This window comes from Sphaerodactylus townsendi, linkage group LG02 (assembly GCF_021028975.2).
Source record: "Sphaerodactylus townsendi isolate TG3544 linkage group LG02, MPM_Stown_v2.3, whole genome shotgun sequence".
In the NCBI taxonomy this organism is placed as follows: Eukaryota; Metazoa; Chordata; class Lepidosauria; order Squamata; family Sphaerodactylidae; genus Sphaerodactylus; species Sphaerodactylus townsendi.
In genome coordinates, this window is record NC_059426.1 from 37603138 (window position 1) to 37621787 (window position 18650).

The 18650-nt window shown below is 41.6% G+C and overlaps 1 protein-coding gene across 2 annotated transcripts in view; it reads right to left on the minus strand.

The window, feature by feature from the left end:
* The window catches only part of TANC1 (tetratricopeptide repeat, ankyrin repeat and coiled-coil containing 1), a 178331-nt gene that overhangs the window by 109966 nt on the left and 49715 nt on the right, over positions 1–18650 (minus strand). Inside the window, exon 2 of one of the 2 annotated variants that reach the window (XM_048483589.1) lies at positions 3675–3754. The exons of the other annotated variant lie outside the window; for it this stretch is intronic. Within the exon in view, the coding sequence (XP_048339546.1) occupies positions 3675–3735 (61 nt within the window). The 5' untranslated portion in view covers positions 3736–3754. The remainder of the gene's footprint in view (positions 1–3674; positions 3755–18650) is intronic. 2 annotated transcript variants of the gene reach the window in all.

Below are 18650 nucleotides of genomic sequence, written 5' to 3' on the forward strand. Positions count from 1 at the left end.
ACTTATCAAAAAAGTACTGGCAGCACATCATTACGTAGCATAGTTTGCAAGTGTTTCAAATGCCTACTTTTAAAGAGGACCATCAGAAGAGAAAGGCCAAGGCCAGATGTATGTTTAAAAAGCCACAAGCGAGAAACTTTTTCAAGGACAGCATTTTAATCAGTCAAGAAAATGCTGTGCTAGAATGTTAGACTGCAAGATCTTTCGGCCAATATCTGTTTGCCTGAACTGTATTAAACATTACACATACTGAATGTCATAACAATTGTAATGGCCTATATCTTACCATTCCCCCTAAAGCAGGGGTTCCCAATGTGGTAACAGTGGGAGCCATGGTATTGGCTGATACATTTCCTGGTGCCCAAGTGTTTCTAGAAAGTGGGCAGGGCTAGTTTGGACTTTTGCCCAGCAAAGCTTTGGAATAGCCATTGGATATCTAATTGACTGTACAGACTTTTTTCTAAAAACAAATGTTGCTTCAGCAATATAAGATTCTCACTTTTCGCATCCAATACAATATCAGATTTATTTACAGATTCATTTACGGATTTATTTACAGCTAAATTTACAATTTTCCATTTATATATTTATGTAATTATTAAAAGCATTATTGAGTATATAGATGTCCTAATCTTTATTTATTTATTTATTTATTTATTTATTTATTTATTTATTATATTTGTATACCGCCCTCCCCGAAGGCTCAGGTCTATGGTTTTCTTAAAAGGCAATGCATTGCCCTTTTAAGAAAACCATAGAACAGGCTGCCCCGAACGGCAGCTTCCTTGTAGACTTAGAGCCTGCAAAAAAGAAAGCCAGCAGCTTCCCTGAAACCACGCCTTAAACTTAGAGCCTGCAAAAAAGAACGCTGAGTTAGAGAGGGGGACGAGGCTTCCCGAGGCATGAGTATGCACTGTGACTCTGCGGGGTGTGTGTGTGTGTGTGTGTGTGTGTGTGTGTGTGTGTGTGTGTGTGTGTGAGTGAGAGAGAGAGAGAGAGAGAGAGAGAGAGAGAGAGAGAGAGAGAGAGAGAGAGCCACGTATAAGCCGAGGGGGGCATTTTTCAGCCTAAAAAAAGGCTGAAAAATTCAGCTTATACACGAGTTTATACGGTAGATCTTATTTATAGTTATTGGGTTGGTTCCAGTGTAAGGAAACCCAGTCTTCCCAATTCTCCCTTTCCTGCCAGGCCTCATTTCCAGCTCTAGAAAACTTTATTCCTAGGGACCCATGTGGGTTAGGAGACTGCAGTGGCAATAGAAAGGGTACAAAATCACTTTCTTCTGCCTCTCTTTCAATAGAGCTCTGCTAACAGAAGAGATAGAAGGCAGAATTCACCACCTTCCCCCTACCCATCCATGGAACTGGAATTTGAGGTCTGCATCCTCAGAGAATAAGCTTGTGGTTAGAAATGGCTGCTGAGGATTGGGGAAGCTCAGGGAGACATGCAGTACTCAGTGCTCTCTGTTGACTAATCATGGGACTTCTGAATTCAGATGTCACAAAAAAAGTATTTTGTACAAACCCATAATAGACCACATCCAAACTATGTTTTAGAAGAGTTTGCCTATCTGGTTGGTCTACCATCCAGCCAATGCACCAACAGATACCCTGCTGGAGATAGTATCAGGCTGGTCTTTGGAGTTCCCCAGACAATTGGCCTTGGGGATTTCAACACCCATATTAGAGATACTGATTCCAGGCAGGCCTTGGAACTGGTGTCATACATGGCAACACTAGGACTCTCCCAGTTTGTATCAGGCCCTGCACGTCAAGCAAGTCACACCCGGGATTTAATTTTAGAGGTGATGGTAGATAAGGATCTGGCTGCTACTATTGTGGTGTCATTATCAGACCACTATGCCCTGAAGGCCCATTTAGGCTTGTCTAACCTGCCTTGTATAGGAGGCAAACTATTTATGCTTGCCCGCAGAGCCTCATGTATCCAACTGGCTTCTAGAATGCCCTGCAGGAATAAAGGCCCCACAGCAACTCATTGGACGAACTGACAGAAGACTGGCATAGCTTGCTCTCTGAAGGTATCAATGAGTTGGCACAGTTATTAGGACCCTGTGGTGGGCACAAATTCAAACTGTGCTTCACCAGCTGGAGGACCAGTAGAGGACCGAATCTAATTCAAGGTTCTGGAATTGACATTCAAAGCCCTAAACAATGTGGGGCCATTGTATCTGTAGGACTGCCTCTCCTCCCAGTATGTCCCCTGACAGATGCTGTGATTAGCAAGTTAATCTGTTGGTGGCCTGAAAGATGTCCAGTTAGCCTCAAACATGGCCAGGGCATTCTTGGCCCTGCCCCTTACCTGGTGGATTGCCCGGTCTAATGAGGCCCGAGCCCTACAGAACCTGATGAAATTCCAGAGCTGATACACTAGACTTCTGGTTGCAGCAGCTACAACTGTACCCTGTGAATGGCCTCCCTCTTCTCTTTCCCTGTATTGTTTATAATGGTGGGATTATTTAATTGTGTTATTTAATGGAATCTGATTTTATTCGCCATCTCGGTTTAAATAATTGTTATTCTGGCTTTAGGTTTTTATTGTATTTTAAATTTTGGAAGCTGCCCTAAACCTGCAAGGGGGAGGGTGACATATAAATATATTGTAATATAATAAAATACATAAGTAAAAATCCCAGTTTAGCACTCACCATCAGAACCCTGGGTACACTATATCCAGATATCACACTAAGCCAAAGTTTAATCAAACCACAGTTTATCAAGACATTAAAAAGCAAATCGCCTCTGCACTATGCCAATGTAACCTAAATTCTACAACAAGTGAAACAGGCTTCTAAAATGGATACTCTGTGTGTATGCATGCACATGTGCAAATATACATCAGCCAAAGCTTCATTTATTTGCTTATTTTGCATAACTGATTATTTTCCTAATTACACAGAACCACACACAGTATCAAAGTTTAGCCTCTTACTATTAGAACATCTTCTCAGTCAACTTCAACTTCAACTGACCTTTGTTAGGTCTTCCCAGTCTCTGCCAGCTTCTGAAATGTTACACTATGTACAGCTGCTGCAATTTCTATTCAGTCATAATGAAAAAAATATTGCCTGAAAGTTGAATTCTGAATGCAAAACTAATAACCTAATCCAAAGGAGGGGAGCCCCACAGGATTTGCCCCGATGGAACGCATCAGCGCAGTGGGGGCATGCGGAGATGTTCCTAGAGGGGAGGGAGGAGCCTATGTTAGTCACCTGCTGCCCAGGCTTTGCTGCTGGGCATACGGCACCCACAGCTTTGAATCTGGCATGGAGGGCTTCGAGGCAGATGGGAGTGGTGTAGCAGCGGCACTGTCCCCGGCCACCTCAGGCTGTGGATTGGGCTGTAAAGTCTATGTGGCATACATACAGCCCTGGATATAACAACACATTTGTTCTCCTGCTACTTTTGCTCATTCTTTGGGTCAACTCTTATTGATCTTATTGTAAAATCTGACCTTTCCTGCATTGGAAAGGATTCACTATCAAGTAAGCAAATATTTTAAGGCATATATTATGGAAATTAAGCCAAGTACTGCTATGATTAAGTTAGGTGTTTCCACCTTAAGTAAACATAGTTCAACTCAGCCTTACATAAGAACTGTGGTTTTGTTTTCTTTTTAGTTAAATCTGTAGCTCACCAATATTTTAACAGACCTACCGGATTCCTTTTTGCTGGCCTTTGCACCATCTCTGCTCTTCTTCAGGACTGCTTTTAACATTTTAACACAGTTCTTTTTCCTTAAAAAAAGAGAGGGGGTAACAGTTTTAAATGGTTGTTCCTATAAGAGGATACTTAAACATGCAATTTTTTTTGCACAAATGAAAATAAACCAGATAATAGAAGATTAATTACAAAAACACTGTGGGTTCACTTTTATTTTTACATGAGTTTGTTGTATTTGTTGAAGTATATACTGAAACTACAAGGAATGTTTTAACAGAAGAGTCAAGAAGCTAAAGGTTTACTGTCTTGTTATAAAGAAAAACAACACACAACATTCTCTGCATTCCACATATAATTAAGGTTATGAGGCTAAACCTGGATAAATTACTGTTAGGCATTCTGGGCACACGATTGTCTGGCTTCTGACCAGAGTTTTATCAAGAGAGAAAAATTTAAATATTAGTCACAAATCCACAGTATCTATCATGAATTAACAGGGCAAGTGACAATTGGAATGACTACTGAAAGGAAAATGCCTCCATACATTTTTGAACTCTTGCCTAATGGAATACACTGAGATGATGCTCTTTACAAAAAAAAAATGTTTCCTACTGGGCTTCCCAGTTGTGTTTCTCCAGATTCGTACCATGCACTCTATGTAGAATATCAGGGGTGTCCAACTCTGGCGCCCCAGATGTTCATGGACTACGATTCCCATCAGCCCCTGCCAGCATGTAGATATACAGTTTTAATCCCATCTAATTCAGCCTAGTTTTTGGGCATCTTGATAGGCATTTAAAGTTCTGAGACTTTTAAAAAATTAATGAACTGGGCAACTTAACATTAAAATACACTAAAATGAAAATAAGTTTCCCTCCCCTCTAAAATATTAAGACGTCATCTACAGAACAATATTAAGTTTGGTCTACTTCTGCAGCAAAATTAAGTGGTAGAATCTAAGGAAGGAGATTAAAACATTTCAGACTGCAAGTGAGGGATGATTTAGAAAAGTAACGCTCACAGGAAAGATGAAAAATAGTATTCCTACTACTCTATACTCTGAAACAGACTATACATACACCCATGTACTATAGAGACCCAAACCTGAACCCAAAGTCTGTCATCAAAGATTGCTGGGTATTTGCAGGCGAGTCATGATCAGCCTAACCTAAATTTAAGATGTGAAAACCAGATGGATCCAGACTAACTTTTCCATCAAAACCTTGCCACTTCTCTCCTTCCACTGTATTCCACTGATCTCCATGAAATGCTGGTTTTGGCGAACAGGGGACACAGAGAAATAACAGGGGAGAAGTTTACAGCAGGAAGGGTGACTTGGTGGAAAATGCCACTTTACAGTCTGGATCCACTTCATAGTCCAAGTGTCCAAAGCACTGCCTAAGATCCTATTCCTATATTCTATATACAATATATTTCCATATTCTATATAGAATACATTTCTGTATTCTTGTCGTTAGACACTTAACCGTTAGCCAACTTCATTCCTTCCTGAATTACAACGTTTCTGTTTTCATTTCTCTCAACTTCACTTGGGTTTCCAGCCTTCTCTGACCTGCAGCTCTTTAATTAAGCCTTGCCCTAACCACACATCTTACATAGTTCTTCAATACCTCCCAGTTGGTAGACCTTGGATCTCTTTGAACAGGGACACCAGAGAGTCTGCCATCAAGTCTGCAGAACTCAGAATGGGAACACCCAATTCTCTTCTGAAAGTGTTCAAAGAAGGAAACAGGATACAAGGGTCATAAATTTACTGAACTCTTTATTCCTAAGCATATGTAAGAGGAGGACAGGCTGTTTATTTATATGATACATAATAACAGTTCCCAGAAATGAACTGTCTTAATGTGTACCAGCAAAAATGATTAATATGCATCTTTGTGTGCATGTACATATATATAAATAAAGTGCCATCAAGCTGCAGTTGACTTATGGCAATCCCAATCATGACAAGAGATGTCCAGAGGTGGTTTGCCATTGCATGTTCTTATGATGAGATCTTGGATTTTTAATTTTGGGGGGTGATCTCCCATCTATGTAGTAACTAGGATTGTCCCTGCTTAGAACTTGCAAGATCTGATGAAATCAGGCTAGGCTGGGCCATACAGACCAGGACATGCAATGGCCAGCCACAGCAATAAACTGAAGCAACAGCAGACACGCTCTTGTACTTCAGAAACGCCAGCTATTTTTCCAGATTAGTAAAGAGAAAAATTACTGCTCTTGGTGCAAAAAGGGAGGCGGCTTCTAAAACGCACAAGTATATTCCTTCCTAAGGCCCAGGAAAGCCTAAATACTGTCTTGAATGAGTGCACATTAATGATTCCATGTCTGCAAGACTCATATTAGGCATATTAAATTATAAACAGGATCAAATTGTTCCTTGTAGGACTGTGCATATGCTTTCTACGCAAAGAAGCAGCGGGCTTCTTTGATGTTTCCAAAGTCTCACAGCTGTGCAAGTACTGTAAGATCACGAGACAGCTGTGATTTACATCTCTCACATTCCAGCCAAAACTACTAGGAGACTTCATTGTTGCTACTTCCTCTTGCAAACACTGCCCTCTTAATCTCCATTGTTCCCTTTCCATGTTCTCAAATCAGTGCTTTGGACAGAGCAATTTTCATTTTAAGGGGAAACTCAAGGCCATTTTCAGAAGCCAACAGAGAGTCGGTTTTTGTATTTCCCACATACGGAATTCAAGTGTAATACTTTCAATAGGCAGAACATATATATGGTTCTAAAATGGACATCCTCCATTTCCTGATGCACATTAACCAAAATGGGTTTGAACTGTGTGCAAAAAGCCTCACAGAAACCTTTTCCGGACATATGTGAAAACAGCCTAGGTTCTGTTTTCACACTACGCAGGATACATTCATATTCTTTGAGTGTGGAAGGTGAGCTATGGACAATTCTTTCTGAGCTATGTTCACACAGTTCCTTACACTACAAATAATCTTCACATGGTTCCAACGGATTTTCCAGGTATAAGGTGCACTTTGTACATTGTTCTCATTCTAGTAAAAGACACGAGATTAGAAGGATATGGTTAGGAGAGCACCACCATCCAGAAAAGTAACCATGGGAGGGGAAAATCTGTGTAAATATATGTGCATTTTATTCCGTCTGCATTGTGAAACCAGCATGGTAAAAGCATCCATTAACTCTTATTATCCAGTACTGGAGCAGCAGTGGCGTAGGAGGTTGAGAGCTCGTGTATCTAATCTGGAGGAATCGGGTTTGATTCCCAGCTCTGCCATCTGAGCTGTGGAGGCTTATCTGGGAAATTCAGATTAGCCTGTACACTCCCACACATGCCAGCTGGGTGACCTTGGGCTAGTCACAGCTTCTCGGAGCTCTCTCAGCCCCACCTACCTCACAGGGTGTTTGTTGTGAGGGGGGAAGGGCAAGGAGATTGTAAACCCCTTTGAGTCTCCTACAGGAGAGAAAGGGGGGATATAAATCCAAACTCTTCTTCTTCTACTGGACAAAAATGGGGGGGGGGAGAGAAAGAAGAGTTCTCCTTTCCTCCATTTTATCCTCACAACCACCTTGAGAATTAGGTTAGAGTCAGAGTTAGACTGAGAGAGTATGAGTGGCCCAAGGTCACCCCAGCATATTTTAAGACAGAGTGAAAATTTGACCTTGGGCCCTGCTGATCCTAAACCTGCAATTGCGGGAACCCTCACAGAGAAGGGCAGACGCTTGTGCTGAAGGGCAACATATAAAGTTAAAGTCTCCAATCACTGTATTTGAGATGAATTTGTACAGTTTGAAGTCAGTACATTACATTTTGATAAGGAGACTGTTTTTAAACCAAGAGGGGGAAAAACCACTGTATCAGCAGTCCTTTCAAAAGGTACACAGGAAATTGTTTTATATCCTTCATTTACTACATGCCCTAAATTAAGGGACTGAAAGATATACTCTGCTGGTAGGGAAAAATTCTTTGGCAATAAATAGCATCCAAAGTGAGGATATTTTGGAACTGAATGGGGCAGTGATTTATAGTTTAGCATGAAAATATTAACTGATCTAGTGTGAGATCAGGACATGTGGTGAATAATTAATTGGTATTCTATGCAGAATGCAGCCTTGGAAGGTGACTTTGAAGTAACAGACGACAGCTTAGAACTGAGAAGAAGATACCAAATAAAAAAAGAGCTGGCTTGAAAGGAGGAGATGGGCAAATATGTAGTATAATTTCAATAAAAGTTATTTCCTAGCAGCTACCACCACTTCAAAATACTCATTACCAGAAACATCTTTTTTTTAATGACATTTCAAAATGTAGGGTGTGATTACCAGAGGAAAGTTAAGGCAGGAAGCAAAAAAAATATCGCACAGTGGTTAAGAGCGGTGCACTCTAATCTGGAGAATCAGGTTTGATTTCCCACTCCTCCACATGAAGCCTGCTGGATGATCTTGGGCCAGCCACAGTTCTCTCAGAACTCTCTCAGCCCACCTACCTTACAAAGGGTATGTTGTGCGGAGAGGAAGGGAAAGTGATTGTAAACTGCTTTATATGTAGAGAACAGCAAGGTATAACAAACAACTCTTCTTCTGGGGTGCTATGTGGTTTCTGGGCTGTATGGCCGTGTTCTAGTAGAATTCTCTCCTGAATTCTCTGCTAGAATTTCTGACCGCCATACAGCCCGGAAACCACACAGCACCCCAGTGATTCCGGCCGTGAAAGCCCTCAACAATACATTTAACTCTTCTTCTACTTATCAATGGTTTGAAAACTGGCTCTTGTCCCAAGTTGCTGTTTTGTTTCCATAACTGTCCTTTTCAAAAATATTCCCACCCTACTTTTTTTCATCATTCATTCAGTTTTAAGGAACCTCCCATTTTTCAATATCTATCACTTTATTACAAATTTTCATCCTCGTGTACCCTTCAAGGACACATACATGCAACCCTCTCACCAAAATAAGGAATTATATGGGAGGAGGGGGGAGATGAGCCAGCACTAGCCAACTGATTATTTGGACTATCATGAATATAAACATAGCACAAATGGCAGAAATCCCTTCCTCCAGCCTACATGCTGCCCCACTACCACCAAAGGTAGCATTAGACAGCAATATACTGAATTCCCTCTCCATGGACATTTCTTTGTCCCCTTCTACCACCGTCTTCCATCAGCAGGTTAAGACATTTGTTTTGTTCAGCATTCCCTTACTGACTCTCCTTCCTATGTATATAATGTCTATGTGTTTGTATTTTGTTGACCTGTTTTTATTGTGTTAGTGTGTGTATGCATACATGTTTTAAAATCTGTTTTGACTGTTCGCTGCCTCAGAGATGCTGAATCAGGTAGAAAAGCTACAAAAAATGTTTTTTTTAAATAAACAAAAGAGGCCTTGAACAAAAAACAGAAGTGATGGGATCATTGCTAATAGCATTTACAATATGCAACAGATGGATACCGAGGCAAACAGAAATGGGAAGGCTACATTAAAAGTATTGATGACACAATCCAAAGATTCTAAAATCTCTTCCAAGAAGCAAGAAGCGGAGTTTAAAATTATGGTTAGAGGGCAAGGTGCTGATAACTGTTTGCTAGTTCAGACAACATGGCAAACTATGGTAAGAGAATACCAAGAACTCACATAGCCAGGGTGGGTCAAAAACCTGCAAGCATTCCCAAGCTTGAAAATTGAAATTATGATGTTCGAACCCAGCAAGTTTATACATACTTGAGAACTAGACATCTGCCTCACTCATGACACTTCATCTGAATACTCAAAATATATAGTTCAAATGTAGAAGGACCGAACAGGAACATTTGAAACCAGTTTTGCAGAATCACTGACATAAAAGCTTTCAGTCTTCATAATAATTTTTCTAGAAGTCTTCTGCATACTGCAGAACCCTGGGTTCATGGCTGCTTCAGGAGGAGTATGTGTATATATTTTTTGTAAAATTGAGTTACATAAAACACTGCTCTGGAATGAAGAAAAACATACCTGGAGAATGGAAAGGCTTTTCTGATTATATTTTTTTAAATATCTTGAGAACTATCATTAGATACTCATTGAGAAGGGTTCTTCTCCTCTATGCATAAGGAGTGTAAGGAGGACATCTTGGGGGTTTACCACTAAAATAATATGTGCCTTAGGATACACATATAGACCCCCGTAGCAATACCTCTCTCTTTTCTGAACTGTCAATCCAGAATGGATAACAAGGACAAATAGTCAGGAACATCAGAAAAGGTCAATCTATGGTCAAACTGTTCCTTGCTAACTGATACCTCAGCCTTGCCAATATGAGAGAAACTAGATTGAGAGTAGCCCACAAACAACTTCCATTCTGCAAGGTACACGTGTGCAGAAAAATGCATATGAATGAGTATGTCAATAGAAGACAGACTCCAGTCTCCTTTTATCAGTCCCTTCTCTAACCAACCATGTTTCAACCAAATCACATGAGGTTTCCACATGGTATATAGTCAGGGACATGGGTTTGCTGTTCATACTAGATGCACATAGTTCTTGCCCTTAGCTGAGCATTTTAACTGCAACACCTAAAGTAATAGAAATGCTAATGTGGATTTTTAGAAGCTTTTCTTTCTCAGAAGTATCTCTGCATGTTTGTCAAAGACATTGATCTTAGGGTTTTTTCCCCATATCCCAGTTGGCTTCAGCAGACCTTTGAAATTCAGCAACCGAATTCTTTTGGGCATGGGGTGACCATTATATTTTATTCATGTTTGCAGTGGAACTTGAAAGAGCTCCTGCCATTGGTGTGTTTTCTCACTGCATTCATCAAGCGTTGGCAATATGCCAAAACAGCAGTTAAACATTAAACATTCATACCAGATCTAGCAAAGCAGCAGCTTCACACTTTCCACTGGGAAGACTTAAGGGACGAAAGGGAAAAGCTGCTCAAAAACAGAAACACCCCGTCCCTTCCTCTTCCTTCAGCCAGCTGAGTCATAACAGCTTATCAAACCTGTTCTAAAAAGCAAGTTCCTAGAGGGTTTGTCCAGTTAAGTCCTGGGAAAACATCAGATGTCAGCAAAAATGAAGGAACCATCCATAAAACTGTTATGCTTTTAAAAGTCTTTTGAAATTCACGTCTCTTGTCAGAATATCCAATGAACAAGAAGAAGAATTGGATTTATATCCCCCCTTTCTCTCCTGTAAGGAGACTCAAAGGGGCTTACAAACTCTTTTCCCTTCCCTCCTCACAACAAACACGCTCTGAGGTAGGTGGGGCTGAGAGAGCTCAGTAGAGCTGTGACTAGCCCAAGGTCACCCAGCTGGCATGCGCTGAAGTGCACAGGCTAATCTGAATTCTACAGATAAGCCTCCACAGCTCAGGTGGCAGAGCGGGGAATCAAACCCAGTTCCTCCAGATTAGAGTAAACTTAACCACTACGCCACTGCTGCTGCTACTCGATCAGATAACTTTCCTCCCCTCCCCCCCCCCAGTGATCTGGACACTTCCTGGCGAGTGTGATGCCTCCATCAATAGCAGATAATTTATAGATAAAAGGTCTTGACAAGAGCTACATAGTTTTCTTTAACAAAATGACTTTCAATGTAACTCAGAAGCTATATTTTTAAAAAAATATTCTTGTGACACCATAGTTTTTACTGTTGTGTATGGTTATTGTTCCTATGTTTATGATTTTTTGAAACATGAGATGGATTAATAAAACAGAAAGACAGACAATAAATGAAGACTAGCACACTGATTGCAGTATAGTTCTTACAGACTGAAGTCCACCTTATCAAAGTCACTGGAAAAGTCACTGGAAAAGATAATAACACCAAGAAAAATTGGAGGCATCAGGAAAAGAGGAAGACCAAACATGAGATGGATTGACTCTATAAAGGGAGCCACAACTCTCAGTCTGTAAGACCTGGGAAGGCTGTTAACGACAGGGTGTTTTGAAGGATATTAATTCATAGGGTCACCAGCAGTCAGAAGCAGCCTAATGGCACTTGCCAATCGCAAATTAAAAGAAAAAGCAAGCCTCTTCAGAAGAAAACCAACTCTTCTATACATACATAAAAAAATTGAATGGGACACTTTTCCCCTGATATCAAAAGAGGTTTACAATAGCAGTATAATCTGCAGGATGTCTTGTAGATTACAGATGAGAAGGAGCCTCAATAAAGGATTTGCAGGTCTCTTAAAAAAAAAAACCCACAAGAAAATAGAAGAGGGTGATAGAAGTGGGTGTCGAAAAGCTTCTAAAATGAAATACAGAAACAATGATGTAGTGTTCGGGTGTGTGTGTGGCTTAATAGGAAGGGACAGAATAAAGCAGCATGGTGTAGGTAGTAGCTTGAATGTTCTACTAGAATCTGGGAGACTCAAGTTTGAATTTCCATGAGGACAAGAAACTTGACTGAGTAATCATGGGCCGGCCTCACAGAGTTGCTGTGCAGATGAAAGGAATGAAGGGGAACGGAAACTTGCAAGCTAATTTGGGTCCCTCCTGGGAGAAAGAGTGTGCTATCACTATAAGTGATATTTAAGTTTTGATATGCAAAAAAAATGAGACACAATCCATTTCCTAGTATGCTGGGAAGGCTATGGAAAGAAATTGGCTTTATTAGATCAAGAATAAAATCATCATCAGAGTGCTTCAAGGGCTCCAATGAACTGGATGCCTTCATTATATTTGTTTATGGCTAGAAGCAGCTGACAAGTTTTGAGCTTTTTTAAAAACTTACCATATACCTGAAGGGTTAATTTTATACAGAATCAGTATGAAGCCCAAAAGATACCATTTTGGTTTCCATTACACAGTTCCCACGACAGAAATATGCCTGTAGCAACAATTCTGAAATATTACAACAGTTGTGATTATCTAATAAAGATAAAGCTATGCTAGAGGAGACATCACTCAACCATATGTCTTTTTAAAAGCTAATATAATTCTTAACATTTCTCTACATATTTGCATGTCGCCTGTAGTATAGCTCCCAAGTTTTACTATATTTTCAGAACATAGTACTCTGAACAACACTAAATACTGTGCTCCCAGACCGTTACTCTTTCTAAAATGATAAAAGGCATCTATAGATTCAAACTCTATTGTTAGAGATCACAGAACCAATCAACTGTTGTGTGGACACTGGATGCACTAAATTACCAGCCATTGTAAAAAAACAGGAGTAACCCCATTTCTCTTTTGTCGTTATTCCAATTAGAATCATAAACTGGTTCCTTGCTACAGAACGGTCCATTGGTAGACTTACCCTGAAGGGGCCTTCTCCTGGACGGCGACGAGGGCATCCTGATTGGGTGATTCCTAGCTCATTCTCAGGGAGGCAGGACCTATTTTTTGTTGTCACTTCCTGAGGAGGGCTTAATCACCCTTCCAAGATCCAGTATTTGGAGTAACGGAGTAGTATAGTGCAAGATCTCAAACATTTATGAAAAGGAAAACATTAGGAAGTAACAACATATAACGTCTGATAACTGAGGCAACAAGCCTAAAAACATGTGCTCCTAACTATTTGTCTAATAGACAAGTGTGTGGTTGCGTGAGCGCTCATTGTTCTTTAGTACTGTTACGGTGAATTTCGGGAGGGCCAGGATGCCCTCGTCGCCGTCCAGGAGAAGGCCCCTTCAGGGTAAGTCTACCAATGGACCGTTCTCCTGGAGGCGAGGCTCGGGCATCCTGATTGGGACCTCCCAGAGCAGTGTCCCTAACGGGTGGGATCATTCACCGAATATGTGTTCTAACACTCGGTGTCCGAAGGCCGTGTCGTTGTCGGCCTTGGATTGTAGTCTATAGTGTTTGACGAATGACGTTGCGGAGGACCATGTAGCTGCTTTGCAGATGTCCTCTAGTGGGATTTGACGTCTGAACACGGCATTTGCTGCGGCGCTTCTGGTGGAGTGTGCCGTAATTCCTGGGGGAACCGGAATGTTGGACGATTTGTAGGCTTCGATGATGCAGGTTCTGATGTTTGAGCTGATGGCAGCTCTGGACATCTGGGCTCCGGAATTGGGAGCTGAGACGTTGATGAATAGGGACTCGGTCTTTCTGATGTCCTCTGTGCGTATGATGTATGCCTTGAGAGCTCTTCTGACGTCTAGGGTGTGCCAGAGGATCTCCTTTGGGTGTTTTGGTTTGGGAAAGAATAGCGGAGCGTAATTTCTTGTATCCTAAGGTGAAAGGAGGGACTGTCCCCACTTTTGGGGATGAAGAAGGTTGGAGTCTGGCCGCGATGGTACCACCTTGTTTTTGTGGAAAATGCAGAGTTGAGAGTTTATAGACAGAGCCCGGAGCTCCGAGACCCTTCTTGCTGAGGTGATGGCTATTAGGAAAAGGAGTTTCATCCTGAGCCACCTCAGGGGCCTACGGTCTAGATAATGGGTTTAGAATGGGTGTTTTGTTGAGATCGCGTTGAGTACTGTGTTTTAGTTTCCCACGAGGGAAGCGATGGATTACCCAGGAGGAGTTGGAGTCCCTTGTGGCAGCACTCCCTTTAAGGAATTTGAGGATGTCTGGAGTGTCGAGAGGCAGTGACATACCTTGTAAGAGCTGATATCCAGAACCCGTGGAGAGAAGCTGGCTATCTGTCTTGCTTTTGAGAGTGGCAAGCTGTCACAAAGAGGCCTTTAGTCGGCTCCCTCTTGTAAGGAGCGTTAAGACTTGCAGAAGGAGACCACTGGGGCCCGAATGGGATGCGATGTGGTTCTTACTGCACCCACTTGGTGAAGGATCTCCACGAAGAGTCATAGATCACGGAGAGTGGATGGACGGTCGTCTGTGATGATGGTGTTAATAATCACCTTCTGAGTGGCGGAGTCGTTGGTTCCCCTCTTGATTGATAGAGTCCTCCCCGCCCCGCCCTCTGCAGAAACGAGCAGGAGCGCTCTCTGCGTGACTCCTCCCACGTTTGCAGCTCTGGGGGGTGCGGGGGGGGAGCTGCAGAGCTTCGCCATGGCGCATCCCTGAGAAGAGTGCAGCTGAGATTGCTCTGTGTGGAGATAAAAGGCCTCGATCTCCAGCCCGTTTTACACGCGCTTGGAAGGGCAGCTTTAGCTTTCAGCCTGGGGCAGCTTTTGTTTTCAGCGCCTTTTTTCCGCTCCGGGGCGCGTGGGGTAATAAAGCGCCTGCAATGTGTTCTCCTCAATTGCGGCCGAGTTAGGGGCTTTGGAGGCAAGACCACTGAAGCGTGGCCAGGGTGAGATCCTTGGCGTTGCGTCCCGGAGCTGGTGGCAGCGAGGTCCCTTCTGCATGAGACCTTCCAAGGAGGCCAGCCTCACTTGGCGTGCGGAGAAAAGGAGCGCCTAGGGAGGCCATTTAGCCTATGCGCGATTAGTCTCTCCCTTACGAGTTTGGGTTGGAGGGGGGGGGGGGGAAACAGCCAAAACACTTACACTTACTGACGAGACAGGAGAAGACAGACTGAGAAGGAAAAATGTTTGTTTGCCTGAGGGGCTTGGAGCACTGGACAAGCCCTACACTCCCTATCTAGGCAGGAACAATACTGGATCTTGGAAGGGTGATTAAGCCCTCCTCAGGAAGTGACAACAAAAAATAGGTCCTGCCTCCCTGAGAATGAGCTAGGAATCACCCAATCAGGATGCCCGAGCCTCGCCTCCAGGAGAAATAGGTATTAAACACTATTTGAGTTGGGAATTTGGGAGAAAATTACTTGCTGATTATCCTTTATGTCACAAGCTGATCTCATGACCTAGAACACAGACAAATTGAGATTTTCCTAATTTATGATTTCAGGATATCAATAAAGGAGGATATCAATAAAGAAGATAGTATAGAAATGTAAAATAGGTTGCCAAAATATAGTATTTCATTTTGTTTACGTATATTGTTTGTTTTCCTGTTGTTGTTAATTGCTTTCAATCCCTTTGGGGAGAAAATCAGGATATAAATATTTCAATAAAACTAGTAACAATTAAAGATTAGCTATCTTCATTATGTAGAGTATAGAAATTAATTATCCCAATTAATTTCCTTTTTTATTTGGATTTGGCCACCCATGCTTCCAAGCACTCAAGGCAATATTCAAGTTCTTCTCCAAGTTTATCTTCACAACAACCATGTGTCATAGGCTGAGGAGAGTGACTGGTGCATAGTCACTTCTTGCTGTACATGGAAAAAACAATGAACACTTCTCATCTAGGAAAACAGATAATATTTATAAAATGTATAGGCTTACATTATCCCGACACATTCAAGTAGACTTACAAATCAACTTATTACAAATGTATTGTCGAAGGCTTTCACGGCCAGATTCAACTGGTTGTGGTGGGTTTTCTGGGCTGTGTGGCCATGGTCTGGTAGATCTTGTTCCTAACATTTTGCCTGCATCTGTGGCTCGCATCTTCAGAGATGTATCACAGTGTGAAACAGACTTTTCTCTGTGATACACCTCTGAAGATGCCAGCCACGGATGCAGCATAACGTTAAGGAACAAGATCTACTGAACTCCTAACTTTACAGCGGGCTCCAGCCACAACTCAACAATGTAAGTTTGTTCTATATCGATTTTCATCTATATCTTCTATAGAGTAGGAGGTCTTTAAAATGAACGGCAAGTGATATTTTTTAAAATATGCAAAGCCACTTTTTAAAAAGGATTATTACTCAATATAAACCATGGAACAGGAAAAAAGAGAATATTTAACATAAGCACACGAATGGTGTCCCTGCAGGGCTGATAAAAGCAGCAAAACCAGACCACACACAGACAGAACGAACATCTCAGGTATGACAAAAAATGACTTTGTAAATTAGCCGCAGAAAAAGGAACAAAAACAATGTCACGAGAACTAGAAAGGCTCCAAGAGCATAGGATGTTGAGAGGAAGTGAATGAAAGAGCAGTGAGTAAGCATGCTCAAAGCCATACTAGCACTGGTTGTTGTGGGCTTTCCGGGCTGTGTGGCTGTGGTCTGGTAGATTTTGTTCCTAACGTTTCACCTGCATCTGTGGCTGGCATCTTCAGAGGTGTATCACAGAGAGAAGTGTGTTGTACTTCTCTCTGTGATACACCTCAGAATATGCCAGCCACAGATACAGGTGAAACGTTAGGAAGAAGATCTACCAGACCACAGCCACACAGTCCGGAAAGCCCACAACAACCAGTTGAGTCCAGCAGTGAAAGTCTTCGGCCATGCTAGCAGTTTAGAGAACCCTGCAGGAGAATTCTGAAGAGTGGTAGGATTTTCACGGGTTCACCCCAAGTTTCTATGCAAGTTCCTAGGTTATTACATTGTTCTTCTTGCAAGCAATGTTTAATGCAATGAGAATTGAATTAAGACTGAACAACAAACCTAAAGAATCTAGACTTTTAGTATTTCTCTCCACAAAGATGACTGAAGAACTCAAAATGTATTATTCAAGAAGGAAATGGAACAGTTGTGAGGAATGAGGAAAAAAACAACTGAAAACACTTTTCATTTGTGGTAAAATACCATTCATTTGCAGACTTAAAAGCCTGCATTCCACCCTAGAAGTTGGTATGGCAAGATTTTGAAGAAAGAGAAAAGACAGCAGATTATAGAGTTACTTCACCAAAGAAGTAACCACTAATAACAGCCTTGAAAATTAAGGGGGATTTAATACAGAAGAAAGGTCAACTATCATAAATTTTCAATGCTCTTTTGCTCCACTCCATATTTACAGGTGAACAACTGAATGACAGTCAAAATCCTAATTTGCTTCACAGGATGATAATTTCCTCAAAGAATTAAAGTTAGATACTACTGATCCAAGTAGACTTTAATTTGGGCAGATGATTTGCACTGAATGATGGTTGGCAAGGGAACCATCTTATTCGTGTAGATGTGCTGAGCTAAAACTTATCCAAAACTGAAACAATACTGCAGTCATTTAAAACTGATCCACAATCTTACATTGCTTCTGAAAAAAAGTATACTTATTTGGGCTTTGGCAATCTTCCAAAGGGAATTCCACCGCTGGAAGTCAGCCACTGACAACAGACTTTGAAACTAGACACTCTTTTTACCTTTCACATGCTTTATCTGAACTTGGGGCATGGATGGCAGACTTAATAAAAAGTTGGGTTCCCACGTGACATCACGGAAGTCAAAGAAGGAAATCATGCATCTTATTTTTAAATATTTAACTTTAAAGCACTCCCAGTTCCCGATGAGATATACAATAAGGAAGCTGAGCTACATCAGCAATAGTGAACCCAGTTCACTGGAAATTTGTAGAAGATTTTTGACCACTCTTCAACCAAACTTGGTCCTCAAACAGTTCACAATAGTATTTAAGAACATAAAAGCGTTTAAACAAGTTGTTAACACATGAAGCCGCTTTAGACTGAATTAACCATTGGTCCACCAATGTAATCAAAGACAGTCACTGTTATCTAATACTGGCAGCAACTCCCTAGGGTCCAAGGTACAAGTCTTTCACATCACCTACTGATCCTTTTAAAAAGAGGTCACTATGGATTCTCCAGCATAATAGCCAGGGCAAAGCAAAGAGCTTGAAAATCTAGCACAATTCATTAACCAGCAACCTCTATTCCCCATTTGTGCTAGATAACAAAGTTTTCACCATGTATCAGAAGGAAGTCACCTTTCCTCTTCTAACACCAACATAGAACACAGTCCACAATAGCAGAGAACTCTTCAGTCTAAACCATAGGTGTCAAATTTGTGGCCCTCCAGATGTTATGGACTACAGTTCCCATCATCCCCTGCCAGAATCATGCTGGCAGGGGATGATGGAACTAATGGTGCTCTGAACCCTGGTTCTGGCTACCATGTGATCTAAACTGAAAAGGAGGTAGATCTTCAAACCAATCTGAAAGGCTATTAGCATAACGGTCTCTCTAAAGGCTATTAGCATAACGGTCTCTCTCTGTTGCACTTTACCACCTATTATCCTCCCAGAGAGGAACCTGACCCCTCCCTTTTCTTTTACTGGGGTGATCTAAATTGAATTGGCCATAATAGGGCACCTATT